General features: G+C 49.1%; 1 protein-coding gene across 1 annotated transcript in view; it reads right to left on the bottom strand.

The window, feature by feature from the left end:
* LOC111152643 (insulin like growth factor 1 receptor) overlaps positions 1 to 20,623 on the bottom strand; it is a 293,795-nt gene that overhangs the window by 32,647 nt on the left and 240,525 nt on the right. The window contains exons 6-10 of the mRNA XM_022511183.1: positions 12,308 to 12,522; positions 9,945 to 10,071; positions 8,207 to 8,445; positions 5,398 to 5,565; positions 4,961 to 5,165 (exon numbers count right to left, since the gene is read on the bottom strand). Of these exons, the coding sequence (XP_022366891.1) occupies positions 4,961 to 5,165; positions 5,398 to 5,565; positions 8,207 to 8,445; positions 9,945 to 10,071; positions 12,308 to 12,522 (954 nt within the window). The remainder of the gene's footprint in view (positions 1 to 4,960; positions 5,166 to 5,397; positions 5,566 to 8,206; positions 8,446 to 9,944; positions 10,072 to 12,307; positions 12,523 to 20,623) is intronic.

Genomic DNA, 20,623 nt, shown 5'->3' with positions numbered 1-20,623 from the left:
CCATGCTACCCGGTCCACCAGCCTTATGGTTGAGCATTGAATGTGACCAACCTGCTGGCCACACGAAGATTTATTAGGGGGTGAGTTGAGAGCTGAGCTGTGTGGTACAGGTCCCAGAGGATGGCTTCGCTGACCCCCTTTTGTGGAAAGAAAGATACCAAGCAGCAAGCACCTACGTGGACCCCCACACCCTTCCCTTTGGGGCTTCCTCTGACCCTGTCTTTCTCTGAGACCCCAGTGTCTGGATTTTTCACACTCCTGGAGGTCTTTCCACTCTGACTTGCCTCCCACTCAGCAGCGACCTCCTGTGGCCTCTCCCAGGCCCTGCTGTTGACAGGGGTAGAGCCGCTCAAGGCCTGGACTGGGGCTCAGAACAATAGCTACAAAAGCAATAGGACAGCAAAAGAGAAATCAAAAGAGAACGTTCGCACCCAAAGGGCAGAAGAGGCGATCCACGCAGCTGGTGAGGGTGACTGTTCCAATGGCTGCTGTTGTGGGATATGGAAACAAGGGCTTTGGGCTCCCCTCAGAAACCTTAAAAATAAGCCCCTCGCATTTATAAGAAGCAACAGCAACAGAACATGAGAGTAAGTACCCAGACAAGGAACAGTCAGTCACCCGCAGGCCATCTGCCAGCAACAGCGGGAAGCAGGCTGCTGTCGGTTCTACACTGAGGCTGTCCGTGGGCCTCACTCCTCCCGTGCATAAGCGAAGGGTCCCAGAACAAAGCTCCTCTGGGAAAGAAAACCAAGGGCCCAAGGCAAGGAGAAAGATCAGAAAGTGGGAATGCTCCTCAGTTCTCACGCAGGGGAGAGGGAGAAGTCCCATGGGGAATCAGGGCACCTGAGAAGTGGGCCAGCTTGGGGCTCAGCTGACACTCAGCAGGTTTCCAGTGGGTCCTGATCTGCCTTGAAGTGAAAAACTTGGAAGGGAAAAGTGGGGAGCTTGGGGGAAAGGGCCTCTGGCTCCCCAGTCTGCCTGGCCCATGGATTCCCCTGCAGAAAATGCCATCACCGCTTTTGTGCAGTGACCCAGTGGGTCCTAACCTAAAACATCAACCCAGATATGCTCATCCCACCAGATAGAGAACTGCAGGGTCAGGCCGTGCGCTGATGGCCTCACTGCGTTCGCTTTCATGATATCGGGGAAGGAAAGATTAGGAGAGGAGGCTGACCAGTTCCCATCCTCACACTTTACACACCAACCAATCTTCCCGAAAGGGAAGGACACAAAGAACTACATTTATGGCTAGGGAACCCTTTTCTGAAATCTACCAGAACGAATGTCCTGCTTTCTCTTCAAAACCAACGCCACCCATAAAACCAACACAACACATCCTCGTGTCTATGAGAGAGAAGTGGCTTGGGTTTAATCCACTGCAAATTAATACTCTGCCCAAACCCCTCCCACAACCCATCCCCATTTACCTGGGATTATAGCTGTTACTAGCGACACCAAGTTAGGGACTAGGGGGAGGGAGGCCACACGGGACATTATCAGGAAGACAAGGTATGAGGCAAGCAGAATGGCACACCCATGATTCTTTGTAAACAGCCACATTTCCAAATGGTGTGACCGACAGCAAGGATCACTGTCGGCTTTCCCCACTCCCACTCCATGACCCAACTTACTCTGTTGGAAAACCCTGCAGTCTTCAACATCTGTCAACATTTCAGTTACTTAAACCCAACTATGTGATTTAAAAAATAAAGGCCGTGGTCAAATAAAAGGCATTCACCACCAGATATGGACTCCAGAAAGCAACTTAACAAGCTCCAGCTTCCAATCTACTTTAAACCACATGGGACACGCTGGACAACATGTAACATACCAAACCTGACTTGACTGGCTTATTCTTAGAATCAAGGGAAAGAGGGGCGCCTGGGTGGCTCAGTCAGTTAAGCGTCTGCTTTCGGCTCAGGTCATGATCTCAGGGTCCTGGGACCGAGCCCTGCTTCGGGCTCCCTGCTTGGCAGGGAGCCTGCTTCTCCCTTTCCCTCTCCTCCCCACTCAAGTTCTCTCATTTGAAATCTCTGACACTATCTTTCTCTCTCTGAGAAAAATTAAATTCTTTAAAAAAAAAAAAAAGAATGAATTGAAAGAAAGAAAAGTTGTCTTTGGATAGTATAGTTGTAAAACAGAAAACCTTCCTTTATGATTCAATCATTCTGCCAACTAGACATTCCTTCGATCAAAATTTTTGCAAATTGTGTGGACATGAGATTTATATCCTTGGTAGGAGGCATTAAAAAAAAAAAAACAATTCAAAGTATGTATACATCGTGGCCTCTCACTGTGGGCAAATACAGTATTTATGGTCATCCTATGAAAAGACAAAATAGCAGGTCAGACTTGTCTTACGAGAGACAGTGTCAGGGCCAAATGGGCGGAGGTGAGCATCCGTCAGGGGGAGTTTGGCATAGAGGAAACTTATTTTGAATTCGGCAACACGAACACGGGCATTACTAATATCTGCGTCGACAGCTCTGCCTTCGCATTGCCCGATCTTGCGTTCCCCACTGACGGGAAAGAAAGGCACTGCTTTGTGGCTGCAGACTGAAAGCTTGGGGCCCTTTGGCAAAACTTCTCCAAAGCCAGGGCTCACAACCTGAACTTCTAGCGGGCCGGTGGGATGGGACAGCAATGGGACCGATGGCTTCTGCTAGGGAATAAACAGACAACTCCAGCCCATCTGCTTTGCGTCCGCTGGAAGTGCCAGTAGCCGCGCTCCTGCCGGCACAGGGGGGAAGCGGCCCACGTTGAGCAGCCACGCCACCAAAGGGCAAAGGCCCTAATGTGTCAAAATGTAAGGCTAAGTGCCAAATGGATCGCTCAGTAATTAAACTGTTGGAGAAGTCACTAAGCCTGAATTCTAGCTTTTAAACCTCTTTGAGCTCCTCCAACATTCTTGGAAGTACACATGACCTGCAGACAATCGGGATTGCACTTGAACGCAGCCGCGGGGGGAGAGATCTTGGGCGGAGCAAGTCAGGGGGACCCACAGAAGGCTCTCCTACCTTCACAGGTCAGGGGTTTCAACTTCTAGAGAGGAGAGGAGGGGCAGAAAGGCATGAAGCAATGAGAAACTTTGTTCTGAAAAGAATGCCCGCCACTCTAAGTCGTCTTTCTTAACGATTTTTCAAAGTCAAATGGGTATCTTGGAATATTACACAAATATCAGGAAAGTCACTCGACGGGGAAAAAAAAAATCACATTAAAAGCCATTTGTTGTTACAACCCAAGTAAGCCTTTAAGGGCCAGGGCATTACAGAATAAACTGAAGTTACAGGCTTCTGGTGCCTCTCATGATCGGGGGCATGAGGAACAGTGATCACAGAACATGCTGGGCGGTGGGCTGGTGGTGGGGCTGCCGTGGGGACCGGAAGTGCATAGGTGCAAGTGGATCCAGGTCCTCTGCTCACATCTCAGGCAAGGGGCAGTTTGTAAACATTGCACTGTGATCTCTCAGGAGGAAAAGGGATACGAGAACCAACCACCACTCTCTTTCCATCTCCTTCCCCAGACATGGCAGGCCTACCTTGCTGGACTCCCCTCCATGTTTTTGTTTTGTGTGTGTGTGTGTGTTTTAAGATTTTATTTATTTATTTGACAGAGAGAGAGATTGAGAGAGAGAGAGAGAGATCACAAGTAGGCAGAGAGGCAGGCAGAGGGGGAGGGAGAAGCAGGCTCCCTACCAAGCAGAGTCTCCAATGCAGGACTCAATCCCAGGACCCTGAGATCATGACCTGAGCTGAAGGCAGAGGCTTAACCCACTGAGCCACCCAAGCGCCCCACATGCTTTTGTCTTTTAAACCATTTCTTATTGTGGTAAGATAAAATTTTTGAACAAAAAAATACCCAAATCTTGCCATTTTAGCCATTTTTAAGCATACTGTTCAGACACTGATTGCATTCATGATTCTGTACAATCATTATTACCACTGTTTCCAGAAGTTTCCATCACCTCAAACAGAAGCTCTTAGACCCATTAAAGCCCAACTCCCCATCTCCCTCTTCTCCTTGGGCCCCCTGGAAACCTGAATGCACTTTCCGTCACCATGAATTTGCCTCTGGTGAGGCTTCTACAGGTAAGGACTTCTACCATATCTGTTCCTTTCACATCTGGCTTCTTTCACTTAGTGTAATGTTTTCAAGGTCAATCCCAGCGGTGCCCTTCGTCAGAATCACATTCCTTTTTATGGCTGGATAATATGCCATTGTGAGGCTAGACCGTATTTTGCTTATCTATTCATCCACTCCTGGGCACGTGGGTTGTTACCAACTTTGGCTGCTGTGACAAGTGCAGCTTTGCACCTCTACCTCCCTCCATTTTTGTCCCCACTTGGCAGACCCGGGGACTGAAGCAGGGCAGCAGAGATTCCTGGGGACAGGGGCTGCATTGCCTCGAAAGGCCGTCCTCTCCGCAGCTTCGCAAACCTGCTTGTCACAGATGTCTGTGGCATCTGGTTGTGTCTGGGGGCTGGGCCACTTTCAAAACTCACTCTGGTTTTCTCCCTCTTGCTTCGCTTCTCCTCCGCCGGACTTTGAGAGGCCGCAGGGAGAAGTGGGATGTGCCAGAAGGGCCCTCTCGGCTCTCCATGGTCCATTTGCTGGTCTCCATGGGTGGGGGCCTCTCTGAGCTTCACTTCCTGTCCCCGCAGCTGAGAACCCACCTGCCCTCCACAGGAGGCCTTGTGGCTGAGGCAGTGGCATTGACGTGCCCGTGGCCCCCAGTGGCACAATCCCTTGCTCCCCCTTTCCTTCGGCGCTAACTGCCTTCCCCAGGCACCCACTCACCCAAGCTGATGGATTATTCTTGTTGTTCTGTTGTTCCCCCCTCGATGGCTACAGGGTTCTGCCCCGGGGCTGCTGACCTCACAGATCCCCTGCGTGGGGAGCGCACCACAGAGCCTGTCTGAGGAGCGTCAGCCCGGAGACATTTTCAAATGACACCAGGTACCTGGGCACAAAGATGGAGTTGTGCAGGAAGTTCTCAAAGACTTTGCGGTACTCGGCCTCCTCCTTCTCGGCCTGCTTCTCGGCCTCCGTTTTGGGGCAGGCGCAGCAAGGCCCCTTCTCTCCGCCGCACACCTCAGTCTTGGGATTCTCCGTCACCTCCTCGACGTCGATGGTGCCATCGGCGTACTTCCTGATGGGGATTTTGTCTGCTCGGGAAAGAGGAGCCCGACAAGAGCAGACATGAAGGCTAAGTCTGGTGGGCCGGTGGGCAGAAGGGGGCAGCCGTCAGCACGCTTAATCCAGAACGTGACCAGTCTCTGAGGACGGGCTCGAACTGTCAGGGGCTATGTGGTACGTCGGAGCACGGATACTCCAGACTACGGGAGTTCGGTTCCAGGTCCACAGCCTCCCCCCCGCCTTGGGCAACCCCCACCTTACCTTTGGAGCAGTAATTGTGCCGGTAAAGGTAGCTGTCCTGGGGCTGCCGTTGCCACCTCACGATGTAGTAACTGAGGTTGCCGTTGGGCAAGGACGGCGGGTTCCACTTCACGATGAGCTGGGAAGAGGAGTTGGACGCGGAGAGAACGTCCAGGGGAATGGAAGGAACTGGAAAGGGGAACACAGGCCATTTCAGAAAATGGAACGCACCCTGAATCCAGGTGGTCACTAGATCACTGAACCACTATAAGCCTACAAGAAGCCATGGGTTTGACCCGGACACACAAATCGATAAGGAAACCTTCTTTTGAAACTGCATTAATTTAAGCGCCCGCATTTCTCTTTGTACTATCTACTCTCAGATCATCTCTGTGAAAACAGGACGGAGAAGCCCGTGGAGAAAGGTTGGGGGTGGGGGACCCGCCAGGGTTACAGGTGGGTGACTTAAAAACCTACAGCTAATTCCAACACCAGTCCAACCACCAGTCTCCAAATCGTCAGACTCCAGCAGTTCTAGCAAGTGGTGGAAAGGACTGATTTGGGTTTCATTTGAGGTTCTGGAGCTCTGATAAAAGTGGCAAGATGCCAAAATGAAAGGGGGGAGTGAGAAAGGGTGCGAGTGTGTGTGCACACACGCGTGTGTGCATGGGGTGTGTAAGAGGCGTGGAAGACGAGGACCTGCAAGTCTCTCGTTTTTTGTTTGTTTTTTTTTTTAATTTATTCATTTGACAGACACAGATCACAAGTAGGCAGAGAGGTAGGCAAAGAGAAAGGGGGAAGCAGGCTCCCCACTGAGCAGAGAGCCTGACTCGGGCCTCGATCCCAGGACCCTGAGATCATGACCTGAGCCGAAGGCAGAGGCTTTAACCCACTGAGCCACCCAGGTGCCCCAGAGTCTCTCAGTTCAATAACCTCACTTCCGTGGGATAAATGAGATAGGACAAGGGAAAGCAGTCCAAAACCCAAACACACAGAGAGCCCCAACTTTAGGCAATGGCCTCTGTTACCAGCCAAAGAATATTCATTTATAGGCAAAGTGTAATCATCTGGTCAAGCTTTATGTGCTACTGCCTCTCAAACCGAAACCCAGAGCCGCCTCATGTATAAAGGGCAAACACACCCCAGGACCGCTGAAATCTTATTTTCCTTGGGTTCCCAAGAAAACACTGATTTTCGGGGGTTTTCCAAAGTTCAAGAGACCTCTTTACTGTCTATCACTTAAACAACATTGTCATCCAAGCTACTTTTTAAAATTTCAAAGGGACAAGGAGCTTAAGGGTACTTTAAGGCCCATAATATCATAGACAAGGTTCTGAACACCTATACGGAGTGGCGCTTTAGGGAAAAGCTGTGACTAACGCCAGCTTTTTCAGGAAAAACATAACCACTGGATGCTCGACCACTTTCAGGTTTCCAAAGTCAAGTATTTCAAGAATAAACAGCACACCCCAGATGTTTCAACTGTAAGGGTCACCAAAAAAGCAGAGGCAGAGGACCAAGTCTTCCTCTGTCTCTACCACTTGTAAGGACAGGGGTCAAGATGTAGGGAACTGGCCCAGTTCCTATGGTGCTTAGTTTCCCATCTTTGGGGAAAGGAAATCGGTTTCTTAAGAATTTGTCATATAATAAGGGGCATATGGGTGGCTTAGTCAGTTGGGTGGCTGACTCTGGATTTTGGCTCAGGTCATGGTCTTGGGGTCCTGGGATCGAACCCCACATTGGGTTCTGTGTTTGGTGGGGAGTCTGCTTGAGGATCTTCTCTCTCCTCTCTCTCTGTCCCTCCCCCTACTCACTCACTCTCTAAAGTAAGTGAATGGATTAAAAAAAAAAAAAAAAGAACTTGTCATAATAAGAAAAAATGTTGTTTTTCCTGAGCTGGGTACAATAAATTACTTCCAAACCTAGAAGAATAACTTGTTTTGTTGCCTTTGAGCCTCTGTTACAGCATCCCACACCCAGAATCAGAAATCTGTGCCAGATTTATTTCTATAAACACTTCAGGGCCCGTGACATGATTGTGACCACTTATGGAATCCTTCAGATGGGGCAGGGGAGGAGGGAGGGGGAATGAGGCACGTGTGAGCCAAGGGTTTTCCCCACCAACACTTCTTCCTCACCCTCTCTGCTATTTAAATTTATTTCGTGCTACCTTATGGGTGTTTTATAAAACAGCCACCGTCCAAGGATATTTATCATTGCATTTAGAAATGATGTCCATTTTCCTACCTCTAAGCTGGTTTTCATATACTTGGCTAATAGACACAAACGTTTGCTTTCATTAGTTCCAGATTCTGGAGTTGAGAAAAATGAGGTGGTTTAGAAAATGAAGACAGAGACAGAAGGAGGAACATTTTCATCAGCGAATTTCTGGAATGTCCACAGTATACTCTGTCTGACGCTTTCCAAATTCCGTCTACCTCCTTGGAACCCTTGCCTCTACAGAATGTAGATGGAAAACCCATGAGCCGCGTGAGGTAACTGGAACACCAAATCAGCATGTGTTCAGTTTCTGGAGGTTCAACTATGAAAATAAAATAGTGGGTTGAATCCTGGCTGGGTCCTCCAAACAAACTACCCCAGCCCAGCAGGAGGACCTGGGCTCACTGGCACAGAGCAGGCAGATGATGGAAGATGGGCCAGAAAGATGGCCCGGAAGAGCTTAGGGTATTGGGACTGGGAAAAAAATAATATGATAGAGCACTAGATATTGATAAGAAACACATACAAGACAGACTCGTCCAGGATCGAGACATCTTGTAGTAAGCACGGTGAGCTCATGAAAAATACGGAATGGGTGCTGTGTGGCTACCTGAAGCATTGGTGCGAATGTACAAGATTTCACTCTTGGCCCCGCGGATGTGGTCGTTCTCCACCATGGTGAGGGTCACCGCCTTGACATACACCGCGTACTGCGTCCAGGGCTTTAGTCCTTGCAGTAAAATGCCAGGCTCAACATCCTTGTTGGGAGGGAGGTCCACATCTACCATGTTCCAGCTGTTGGAGCCACAGGCATCCTGCCCGTCATACTCCGTGACGTTTTTAAAAGGTCTAGGAAGACAGGAGATGAAGGTCAGAGGAAGGTTTATGTCTCTGACATCAAAGCTCACTGAAATCTTCCCTAGAGGCCTAGTATGTCACACTTTCTATAACAGGAATTCTAAATAAAACAGAAAGTCCGTTGGATTTGTTTCGAAGAATAAAATAAAATGGACCCCAGGTTCCACATTTACAAACGCACCATAGAATGGCATACCCTGTCCCAGGAAGAGTAAATTCTGATTGTTACTGGGATGGAAAACACTGCTCCTTAAGCATGCAGGCAAAGGCTCATTTTCTCTCTTCCAATCATGGCATTTTTCACCATTAAGAAAAAACAAGCATAATCATTTCATGCAAACATCAGCTACCGATGAAGAATAAAACTTTGGGGGGAAAAGGACTTTTGCTACAGAAAAAAGAGCTTCTAAAATAGAAATTCCAAAATCTCATTTGCTTACAAACAATTGTGATTGTTTAGTATCTGATAATATTCAAATATTTAGTTTCTGGATTGTCTCGGAAACTAGCACCAGCTCCTTGGTGAGATTATCAGCTGACATGCCAAAGCACTGGGGGAACTATCAAAGAGAAGAGAGTACTTTGCACACATGCTTGGGTGGGGAGGGGTTCTCCAGCTATCAGATGAAAGGGCTGGACAGCCCCTGCACCCTGGCTTCTGAAACAGAGGTTAACCTACCTTTCCCCGTCCTCACGACGGAAGACCATGAATGACTCCCATCCATAAACACACTGAACACCTAATAATCCGGAGACCCGCTTTTTTCACAGCTATGACCCCGGGGGAAAGAGGACCAGATACTGTCCTTGGCAGCTCTGGTTCCAGTGCTGAGGAAGCCAGTCACTGGGGAAGGAGACCTATGATATCACAGTGGGAGCTGGATAAGGAGGGTGACTAGGGAGGCTGGTGGTACCACCTGGCTAAGGAGGCAAAGGAAGGAAGAGGGAGACCAAAAGAGCTGCCATCTGGAGGAATAAGTCACAGCTACCGAGGCAGGTAAATATACCCGGAAGGCACGAGAAAAGCCCCCAGCAGATTTTGGGATAGATCATGAAATATTCAGAACACAGAGGTCAGTCTCTCTCCATTTTCCCTCCCTAGTTCATGACCTAGAGCAGAGGACCAGGTCTTGGGAAGGGCTCATGGAATAACGTGATATATCTCTCTGGGGTCCCCTCCAGGGAGCTGAGCATCCCACAGGGTGTTCCTGGAGTATGGGTCAGTGGACACATCCTCTATCCCACTTCATGAACGTTGGGACTTAACCTAATTCTCTAAAACACAAGCTTTTCTCTTTGCAATTATTTTATTCAAACCCCTCTAAATTACCCACTGAAAAAACGGGAGGCCTCATGCTAACACAGTGATGTTGTGGTCGTCACCATGGTGATGGATATCCTGTGACAGCTGAGAGAGAAGGTGAGGATGAAGCTCCGCCTTCCCCGCCCACGGCCACGCCCACAGGACCCCACCAAGCGCAGAAACTCACGCTTCCTTGTAGTAGACGGTGAAGCTGATGAGGTCCCTGTAGTCAGGGGGCCGGTAACGGTGCCACGTTATGATGATGCGGTTCTTCCACGTGGTCGTAGAGGTGAAGTGCAGGATGTCGCTTTCACCTGGGGCACAAAGGTACATCTGTGACAGATATCAACACCCTTTTCCTCCACCCGTCTGACAAGTCACCTGCCCCGCCCTGTCTCCCCCTTCTCCAAAGCTGGCTGTGCACGTCAAGCCCTTTCCCGGACTTCTCAGTGGCTCTCATTTCTACTGAGAACCCAGACATTTTACCACACGGAGCTGCAACAAAGCTCGCGCCTTTGTTTCAGCACAACTGGTCGCATTTGGACGTGAATCTGTGATTCCTAACCTGACAGGGAGGAACTGCTTGATTGAGCAAGTCACCTGGTCTTTCAGTGGATCCCTAAGGCCCCGGGCTCCTGGGGGGACCTTGATCTTCTGTGATATGCTGGCACCCATCCAGGGGTTGTGATCCCCCTCGTTCTGTGCAACTGGCAAAGTCACGCCAATGACCCGGTGTGCCACTGGGGGGGGGGACACTTTTCTGTGTCTAAACTTGGCATTAACCTGGAAGAATACAGACACCCCTGGAAGACCTCCGGCTGGGGCTGACACACCGACAAGGACAATGTCATTGGCCAAGCTGCCCATGCGCCAGGGGAAGTCGCTGGAGAGCTACAGCGGGGATCTTGCCCTGAGCCCCGACTTGTTCTTCTGTCCAGATTCAAATGACCCTCAAGAACCAGGGCAGAGTTGCTGACTGCTTCCCCTCACGGAGACCAGAAGCTCCCTGACCGACTGTCCTTGTCTGCCTCTATTTGCCTGAATCCCGACGCGCACTCAGCGGGTGAAGCACAGGCTAACGGCGGTCAAAACTAAGAAGTCAGCGGGGCAAAACATGCTGGTCTGAGGTTAGAACTAAGCTGTAGCTCCTGCTAATGTGTTATTTAAGGAGAAAACATGATTTTGTTTTCAAAGGAAGTAACGGCTACTGTATTCACAGTCCTACAGATCAGACTGGCTGACTGGGCCGAGAAAATGCTTGGGAAATGCTCAGCCACATCAGCCCTGCCCTGGTCCGAACAAGGGGACCGGAAGGGGCTGCTGCGGGCGGGTGAGGGAGAAAGTGCCAGCTGCCAACACACCAGGCAGCTTCGTGTCAGGCTTCTTCCCTCTTCCTCCAGAGCAATCTGCGTGTCTACCAGGTAAATCCAGACACCAGCAAAACGAATCAGTCAAATGCTAATGGTTTCACAACGCCTCCCCTCCCGTGTGTGTGTGTGTGTGTGTGTGTGTGTGTGTGTGTGTGTGTGGGTGTACATGTGAGCAAATCGCCTCTGATCATGTAAATTACTCTATTTTTTTTTTCCTAGTACCCTTCCCTTATTAAAAGCTGATGGCAGAGAGAGAATTTACTTTTATAACCCTCTCCAGCCAAACAGAACCACAACATTTTAAAAAACGGCTTGATAAACAGGGTTAGAGGAGAGACGTGCTGTTAGATCTCAGATACAAGAGCTGAACGTATATATAACCATGGCAAGGTTATAATTATGTGGTTCTCAATTTAAAAAGCGGCATCCGTTCATCGAGGTGGGCTCTCTCTATCCTTTCCGTGTTGGGGTGGGAGTGAGGAGGAGGCCAAGAGAGAGACAGGGAACCCATGGCCACCATGCTGGGCTTGGAGCTCAGTCCCCTCTGCCCTGAGGCTTCCTCTACACTGGGGGAGACTGAGCCGAGTGTGCTCCCCAGCAATGGAGAGGACTAGCTCTTCCTTGAAAAATGATCTGTCTACCTATGCCTTAAAAGACATTTAACCCTACATTCTGTAAGCACTTCTTCTTTTTTTTTTTAAAGATTTTATTTTTTTTTATCAGAGAGAGAGAGAGAGAGCACGCATGAGCAGCGGAAGGGGCAGAGGCAGAGGGAGAAGCAGGCTCCCCGTTGAGCAGGGAGCCTGACACGGGATTCAATCCCAGGACCCTGGGATCATGACCTGAGCCAAAGGCAGCGGCTAAACCGACAGAGCCACCCAGGGGTCCATGTAAGGCACTTCCGTAAAATACTCCCTTTGAGCAGGAGCCCATTTCTAAATGTTCAGCACACTCCTAGAGATGCTAAGGGACACTGACAAGTAAGAATCTATCATGAATCGGCCCCACTACTGACTCTGAAGATACGCACACATCGGAGCAAAGTGCTGGCTCAGGAGACCCCGTGTCCTCTCCCCGCCCCCCGCCCCGAGTGAGGCAAGGGGGGTGCCACCCACAGAGCTAGCCATCGCTGCAGATCAGCAGAGGGGCTGACTTTGTCACAGCTGCTGGGGCCACTCACAGGACGCTCGCTCTCCGTTGTTCCTGGTGTTTATGTCTCCTTTGCTCTGGCGTCCTTTCGTCCCCGTCACCTCCTCCATGCGGTAAATCTCGGACACGCACAATTTGGGATTGAAAGCAAAGTACATCTTCCCAGCTTTGATGGTCAGGTTGCGATGGTCCCAGTCCCACAGCTGCTGCAAGTTCTGGTTGTCGAGGACATAGAAGGAGTAGTTCCTGGAAGCACAGAAATGCCCGTGAGTGCTCCAGCCCTTTCCCAGTGCCCCTGCCCGCCTGCTGGTCACCCCACGCCGGTCCTCCTTGGCACGGGGCTCCAGAACACGCTGCCTTTGCCAAAAAGAGATTCAGTTATTAACAGTGTGTGAGAGTGGACAGTTAATGTTAACAATAGCAACAGCATGACTCAAGGACAGCATATTGAAATCGATAAGACACTAATTAATTTTAGGACCTCTATTACCAACAAATAATGCCTCTCACACCAGAGGATATTACTGGAATCATTCCGGAGAAATGCCTTTGGGTATTTCTCTCGGAGCAGAGTATGTATAACGAACTTGAAATCAGTCCATGGGAGAACAGATATGCTCGGCTACTCAACCGGAACGGCTTACATATTTGCTAGAGAGTCTGCTGTTATCCTTGGGGGTAAATCCCATCTGTGTCATCCGCGGCCTATGGTGGGCTAGGAGAGGGAACGGGGCAGGGATACAGACCCGGTGGTGGACCAGCCCTGGGCCAGCTCCCTCCTCCAGATTCACCCCATCCTAAAAAGCTTCAACCACAGTCCCTAGAGAAGATGGGGGAAGAGAGCCCCCTTTGGGCAGTGCCCTTGCGCCCCCCCACCCCAATCCAGGCAGCAGTGACTCAGTGACCAACACTCCCAGGTTAGTGTGCACAAGGCTTGTTTTTGGATGGCTGGGCCCCCTTCCCAGAGTTTCTCATTAGTAGGGCTGGCTGGGCCAGGAATCTGCATTGCTAACCTGCACCCAGGTGATGCTAGCACTGCTGGTACTGGGATCACACTTGGAGGGGCACCGGGCTAACAGGTGTTGGGCACCAACAAGGGGCTGTTGGTCAGCAACAAGCTGACCAAGTGAGATACGGTCCTGCCCCTAGGCGGGGAGGACACAGAAGCAGAAGCAGAAGCAGAAGCTCCACCTGTTGACTGAAGGATAGACGGAAGGATGGCCAGAATCTGCAACAGCGATCTCCGGCTGCCCAGAGAGAAATCCATCCTCTGGGGGTGGGAGCATAGACAGCTACAGCTGGGGGGTCTGGAGAAAGATCCAGGCTGTATACCTCTTTCTCTAGGTAGGCAGGACCATCCTGCCCATCCAAGTCCTCTGTGATGAAAGGTCTACTCCCCACAGACCTTGAATCCTTCCTGTCCCCCTCCCGGTCCCCAGCCTCAGGCTTTCAGGAGCTCACTCAAGCACTTCATGCAGAACGGAGTCTAGGAATGGGTGTAGCACTCTGAGCTACTGTTAACATCCACTGAACGATTCAACACACAAGCTGCAGAGAAGAGAGGATGGCCCACTTTCCAAAGCCAGGAGAGCCGGGGCAGAAGTCCAGAGCACTCCTCTGTCCCAGAGGCTGTGTCCATGGGGCCTGATGGGTTTCCTTGCACGTATCACACCAGCACCTCTACCCACTCGGTCAACCCCAGCCTGAGTCTCATTAAGAAGAAAGCAGAAGTTATGGTTCTAATAAGGCCTAGCGGACTCGTGACACCTGCCTGGGAACTCACCAGGGAGTTCAAAGACGAGGGTCCAGGACTGCAAAGGTCATTAATGAGCCACGTAGCCATAGGCAGTTCCCTCAGTGCTCTCTGTAGCCATCCAGCCAGTTTTCTTGGAGGGACAGGGGCACGAACACACACTCACAGGACAACAAGGTTTATGAGCACCTGAGCTCCCTGTTTGTCTTACGAGTCTAAAACCCTAATGCCCGAGAGGAGTCACAGAGCTGAGGGGGACTCTGTCCCATCAGCCTGAGCCCAAGCCCTCCAGAGGCACTGGGCCCCGTGCACAGACGTGTAGGGGGTGGGAGTGGGAGCCCTGCCTGCACATGGTTCAGTGGGCAGAGGGAGTCCAAGGGCAGCACCTCTGAAACCACATGAGTCTTCTCACTGACCCACCCTGGCTGGACACATTCAAGGCCACCAAAGCAGGTGGCAAAAACTTGAGTTGACAGATACTTTCCTCTCAGGAAGAGCTCACTCCCTGACACATACATTCACTGGAAAAGGAGCCTCAGACACTGTCGACATGAATCTACTTGGGATATGCAACACAAGCCCAGGTATGCAGGCGGGAAGCGCTGGGACATGGCAAGGTGAGACCTGCCATCCCTTGGGGACAGTCGCCACCCACATCTCCTTGCTCCCCCAGTGCCAGGCTGTCGCTGATGCTGGGTGATTGGGTCGTCAGATGACTGAAGGTGGGGTTTGCAGGTAGAAACCAGAGGCCTCCTAGGCAGGCCCATTCTTGTCCACGAATAAGTCCAGCTCTCAAGGACACTCTGTAGTGCCAGTACCAAGGTCTGGCTGCTCCCAGCTTCCTCAGCTGGCTCCCGTGGGACGAAACCTCCTTGTCAGTGCAGAAACCTCTAGGCCGGAAGGAAAGGCATTAACCTGGTCAAACCTCTGTCTCAACACAGAACGAGGCTTCTTTTTAGTAGATGGATCTTGCTGGCAGGGATCAGAAACTGCACTGAAAATACCTCCTGAACAAAACATGCTTCTTCCCATGGGAGGAAGCATGAATTATAAATCAGGAATTTGACAAATGAATGGCAGGCCCACTGAAATTCTGTGTGTGTGATTAATCACTTTGAAAAGGAAGATTATCTTTTTACAGTAAACACAAACATTTTTTTTTTACAACACTGAGAAGGCCTGGAGCCAGGATACCAGTATCAATAAAACCCAGGCGTTATGGAGCCTCTGTGAGCGACAGAAAAACAAAAATAAAACTCTCATCAGAATAATAACCAAGCCATTCATGAGCTGCCTGTCAATACTGTTCTTGCTTTTCCAACCCTGGGCTGGGGCCTAGCTCCCCCCAAATTCCCCTTCCATGATCAGGTGACAGTTAAGAGATGGCAAAAGGCAGAGACCTGTCTGAACATTTTACACACACACACACACACACACACACACACACACACACCCCTTCTCATTGTCTCCTAAAGGAAATGACTATACAAGTCAGTTGCTCAGTAAATGTGATTTCCTAATTGTTCCTAAACTTCCTGCCTTTACATTCAGAAAATATTTTAAAAATTAACTTGTTTATTTTTTCTGTAGCTTACACAGATGCCTGGCTTTTACAGACCTTGGTATTGACTCCCAGCCTTCTTAGTGAGGCAAAAGATGTTTGTTCCTGTACTTGGGTTGGGGGAGGAGGCGTCTGATAGGAGGTAGACCAACTGAGGTAAGTTGAAAGCTGTCGGTCATTTCCGTGAGGATATCTGTGTGGATCTTCTGGATGCCTATGGTACACTATACGCGGAGGTGTTTTATGGATGACTCCAGGCTTGGGGTTGTCTTACCTCTGATTTATCAACAACCACCCACCTCCCCACCTGCTCTGATGAAGGGCAGGAAGGATGTGGAAGCAGAGGAAAGCGAAAGTGCTGGGGATTGGCACGGTGCATAGAAGACGACCCCAGAGTTGGGGTTTGGAGCATCGTTTTTGAGAATCCAAAGATCAAAGGGTCTGAGTGACATCTCCACCACTTACTAAAGCAACAACGCTAGACAACATATTTATTTGGCTTCTCCCAGCCCAGGAGCAGTGGTAGTGGAAGGCTGGGAGTCCAGAAGATGGGGGTAGGAAGGGATATCCCAACCCCTTCACCTCACTCCCCTTCAGTCCTTACTAACAAACCGGAAAAAAAAAAATCTGCAAATAACACAACTGATGATTCCCTTTCGCTTCTCAGAGGAGAAAGCATGGACTCTTTCCGGCTGTCCCTAGGGGGCATCAGAACCCAGCACACAGGGCTGTCTCCAGCATCCTATAAATCTGCAACAGATCCAGGATTTGGCTTTTTCGCAGATGCTCACACCACGTCCAATCTCCTTCAAATCCAATATTTACACCAACCTTGGGGGTTCGGCAAGGCTGGGGATTTACATTCAAGTGGCACCAGGTACCAAAGAGAAACTCAGAAAATGTTTCCTCTTTGAGGGTTTTCCAAATAGCTTAACCGAGGTATAATTTACCTACCAAAAATTGTACCCACCCTGAGGATACAGAGCAACGAGCTTCAGTAAATACATCCAGCTGTCCCACCAGCACCACTATGCAGTTTCTGAACACTTCCACGATGTCAAGGTTCCCTCGCTGCAATGGTGGTCAGGCTCTACTCCTGCCCCCAGCCTCGCCAATCTGCTTTCTGTCTCCGTAGTCCTGCTTTCGCTAGAAACTAATGGAATCATACTATGTGTAGCCCTTTGTGTTGGTTTTTTTTTTTTTTTTTCACTTAGCTTAACATTTCTGAGGTTCACCTGTGTTGTTATATCATTGTCACAGTACTATTCCATCGCACTCCATTTTGTTTATCCATTCATCTGTTGATGGATATATGGATTGTTTCCTGTGGGGTTTTTTTGGGGGGGGAGCAGGAGGGGGCTCAAGTGAATAATATTGTTATGAACATTCACATTCAAGTCTTGCGTGGGCATGTTTTCATTTCTCTTGGGAAGAGATTGGGTAGAGCCTGGAAATGCTGAGTCACATGGTTGAGTCTTTTTAAAAGTCCCAGGGAAGTATTAACACGCAGCTCTGTTGCAACATAATCTTAGAGTTGCAGGAAGGTAGAATGAAGCACCAAGTGTTGCAAAGTCAAGGGCTGGGGTCATGAGCGTAGAGATGCCCAAATGTACCCAAGAATTTCTAGTCTTAGAACCCTATTACCTCCATCTGCTTTTAGGCTTTTTGGGGCAATGATTCTTGGTGGTACCAAAGAATCCGAAATTTTACCTCTTTCTTTGTCTCATTCCCTAAGAAGGGTTCACTTCGAGGTTGTTCACCTCAAGGAACAGTCCAGATAACATAAATATCCAGTTTTCTATTCAAGGGCTTAAAAATGAGTCATTTTCTAGAAATCTTATACATGTGTGTTACAAAATCCACTTCCTTCTTAAACAGCAGAAAAACCTGGATTTTCTTAATGTCTAAGGTTATTACTCTAGAAACACATCACATTACACAGACTGAGTGACATCCTCTAGGGAACCCAGATGTCTTAGTTCTTAGGGACAAACTGATGACCGCCTGATGCCGTCTGGGGCCCATTCTCCAGCCACTGGAACGTTGGAAGGTGATTCTGCCTACCTCTTTCACCACCCTGGAAATTCGATTACGAAGTCGGCTTGCTCTGGATATAGACTAGAGCTCTACTCTAGCTATAGTGCTTAAATGTCATGCTCTGGACGTGACTCAGGGGTCTGGGCTGCTCAGGGGACTTGGAGGCAGGTCCCAATTCCAGTTTGGAAAGCCAAGGTGGTCAGATGCCAAGGAACCTAGCACTCTGAATTCCCCATCAAAACAAAATGCTCGGGATGCCTGGGTGGCTCAGTGGGTTAAGCCGCTGCCTTCGGCTCAGGTCATGATCCCCGGGTCCTGGGATTGAGTCCCGCATTGGGCTCCTTGCTCAGCAGGAGCCTGCCTCTCTCTCCGCCTCTGCCTGCCTCTCTTCCTGCTTCTCTCTCTCTCTTTCTGACAAATAAATAAATAAAATCTTAAAAAAAAAAAAAACAGAAAACCAAAATGCTCTAAGACTCCCATCCTACTGAACCAAACGGAGGCACTAACTTACGTTTTCACTGCCTGTAGAAGATCAAGAAAAATAGTAATTAAAGGCAATGGTGTGACAATTAAATATCTAGGAAAAAAGGCAAAGAGCTTTGGGGATTCACATACAAGAAGAAGAAATAACAGGACACAGCAGTGGTATTTAATCTCAGCTACACAGTGAAACTACTTTAGATTTTTAAGAAAAATCAGTGATGCCTGGATCCTGCCCCCAGACATTCTGACTGAACTGGGAGTGCATTTTGGGTTATTAGGACTTTTTTTTCTTTTTTTTTTTTTAAACCTAGCCCCACCCAAGATGGTTCTAACGTCAAAGTCTGGGAACCACTGGGATAAAAGTTATCTTGGCTTAAACCAAAGACTCACAGAAATGAAATGTCCAGGTGGCTTTGTTAACACTCCTGCAGCTCAAAAGCCTTGACTGCATTCCATTGCCTACCTAAATTATAACCTCCACACCCGGGTGCATAACACCTTACGTAATTCTAATACCACTTACCTCTCCAGCATTATTTGCCAAACAGGTCCCAGGACGCCCCAACTCGCTGCCTTTGCTCTGACTGCTTTATCCTGAACTGCCTTCTCCACGCTCCACTTTCTGAGTGTTTCTGGAAACCCTTCAAGGCCCATCTCAAATGCTACCTCTTCTTGAAAGCCTGTGGGATTTTTTTTTTTTTTTTAAAGATTTTATTTATTTGACAGAGAGAGAGAGGGAGAGATCACAAGTAGGCAGAGAGGCAGGCAGAGAGAGGAGGAAGCAGGCTCCCCGCTGAGCAGAGAGCCCGATGCGATGCGGGGCTCAATCCCAGAACCCTGAGATCATGACCTGAGCGGAAGGCAGATGCTTAACCCACTGAGCCACCCAGGCGCCCTCTGTGGGATCTTCTTAATCAGATTCTCTGCCTCTTCTTCATGCCCATGGCACATTCCTTTTCTTTCCCTCGTAGCTCCCTGCAAGTTCTGCTTTGCATTGTTGTTGGCATGAATCTATCTTATTCCTTTCTTCTCTGCTTCTCTCTGACTCTTCCCTCCTTGCAGGAGTGAGGAGAGCTGGTCAAGGGCTGGGACTTAGTGTCTTTCCTGAGTCTGAGGATGCACAATAAAGAACGGAGTTGTTGCTACTGGTCACCTCCGATCCAAAGAACTGTGGGGGCGTTCATCACAAGTGAGAATGGCCTTTACCTCTTTTAATCCTGGGTAAGGAAGGGAGGTGAGAGAACCCAACTCCCATCCAGACAAGCAAGATTCTCCAGCACCCCAGCTAAACATAGAGCATGTAGGAGGGATAGGCTGGCAGGACAGTATCCTCAGTGCTGCAGGGCCCCCTGATCAGCAGCAGGGTATGAAAACCTAAGGCCCATTTGCCCTCCCTGGTCATCTAAAATGTTCACGGCACGGAAGGAGCTTGGAGTGTACTTGAGCTTGGAGAAGTTCCAAACACCTGAGCAATGGCAGGCATCCTTAAAGTGTTCCCAATTGGGACATCCGGTTTTATACAAGTTTCAGATGATGAGAAATGTACGTTAAATATCCATGCAAATAAAAGTCCTGTCTTAGTTCTCAGCTCCATAGAAGGGCGTAATACTTTCAGTTAACACAAGGCTAAAAGGTAATCCCATCATGTAATAATTCTTCATAAAAATTAAAGTCTTGGGGTGCCTGGGTGGCTCAGTCGAAGCATGGGATTCTTGGTTTCAGCTCAGGTTATGATCTCAGGGTTGCGAGATCGAGCCCTGATGTGGGCTCTGGGTTCAATGCGGAGTCTGCTGGAGATTCTCTCCCTTTTTCTCTCCCTCCCCCTCTGCTCCTCCCTTCCCCTCTATTTCTCTCAAATAAATAAATAAAATCTTTAAAAAAATTTTAAATTCTCCTTCCAGTTTTCCCCTCTATGTCTATCACTTGTTCAGCCTGGAAAAAGAAAAAGTGTATTGTTAAGCAGCAGGAGAAGTTGCAGATCCTGACCTGCTCCCCCCAGCCCAAAAAAGGTGTTTTCCAACACGAGGGATTCCAGAAACAAACCTACCTGGAGAGAGAGGGGAAGAAAAACCATGCTAACATCCACTTTAAAATTTTAATACAACAAACGAGAACCAGCACCTCAAAATGCAGAGCCCCAGCATGCCATCCATGTTAAGTGATTTGCGATACTCGGGGGCTGGGCATGGTGGCAGCCTCCCCAGAGCTGCAAGGAGAAAGAAATTTTCTTCCTAGAGAATCAGTGTTCCCGGTGGGGAGGACAGCGTGCTTTTCAAGGAGGGAATGAAGAGCTGTCCTCACTCTTTAGCTGTATCAGAGGAGGAAATTTTAAGAATTTGAGACTGACCAAGAGTTAGTCTGAGAAAAGGAGGGAGACTGTAAAGAAACCCTTATGGGGTAACTTTACCGAGTCGGGGAAGATAAATCAGCAAGGACAACCTTTCCCATGACCTTCCCACCTGTTTCTTTCCTAAATTATTTCCCCAAATTCTCTTTGGAAGGAATTCGCTCAT

The sequence above is a fragment of the Enhydra lutris genome, unplaced genomic scaffold, assembly GCF_002288905.1.
Source record: "Enhydra lutris kenyoni isolate GAN:26980312 unplaced genomic scaffold, ASM228890v2 scaffoldscaffold29, whole genome shotgun sequence".
NCBI lineage: Eukaryota > Metazoa > Chordata > Mammalia > Carnivora > Mustelidae > Enhydra > Enhydra lutris.
This window is presented reverse-complemented; position numbering and strand designations above follow the sequence as displayed.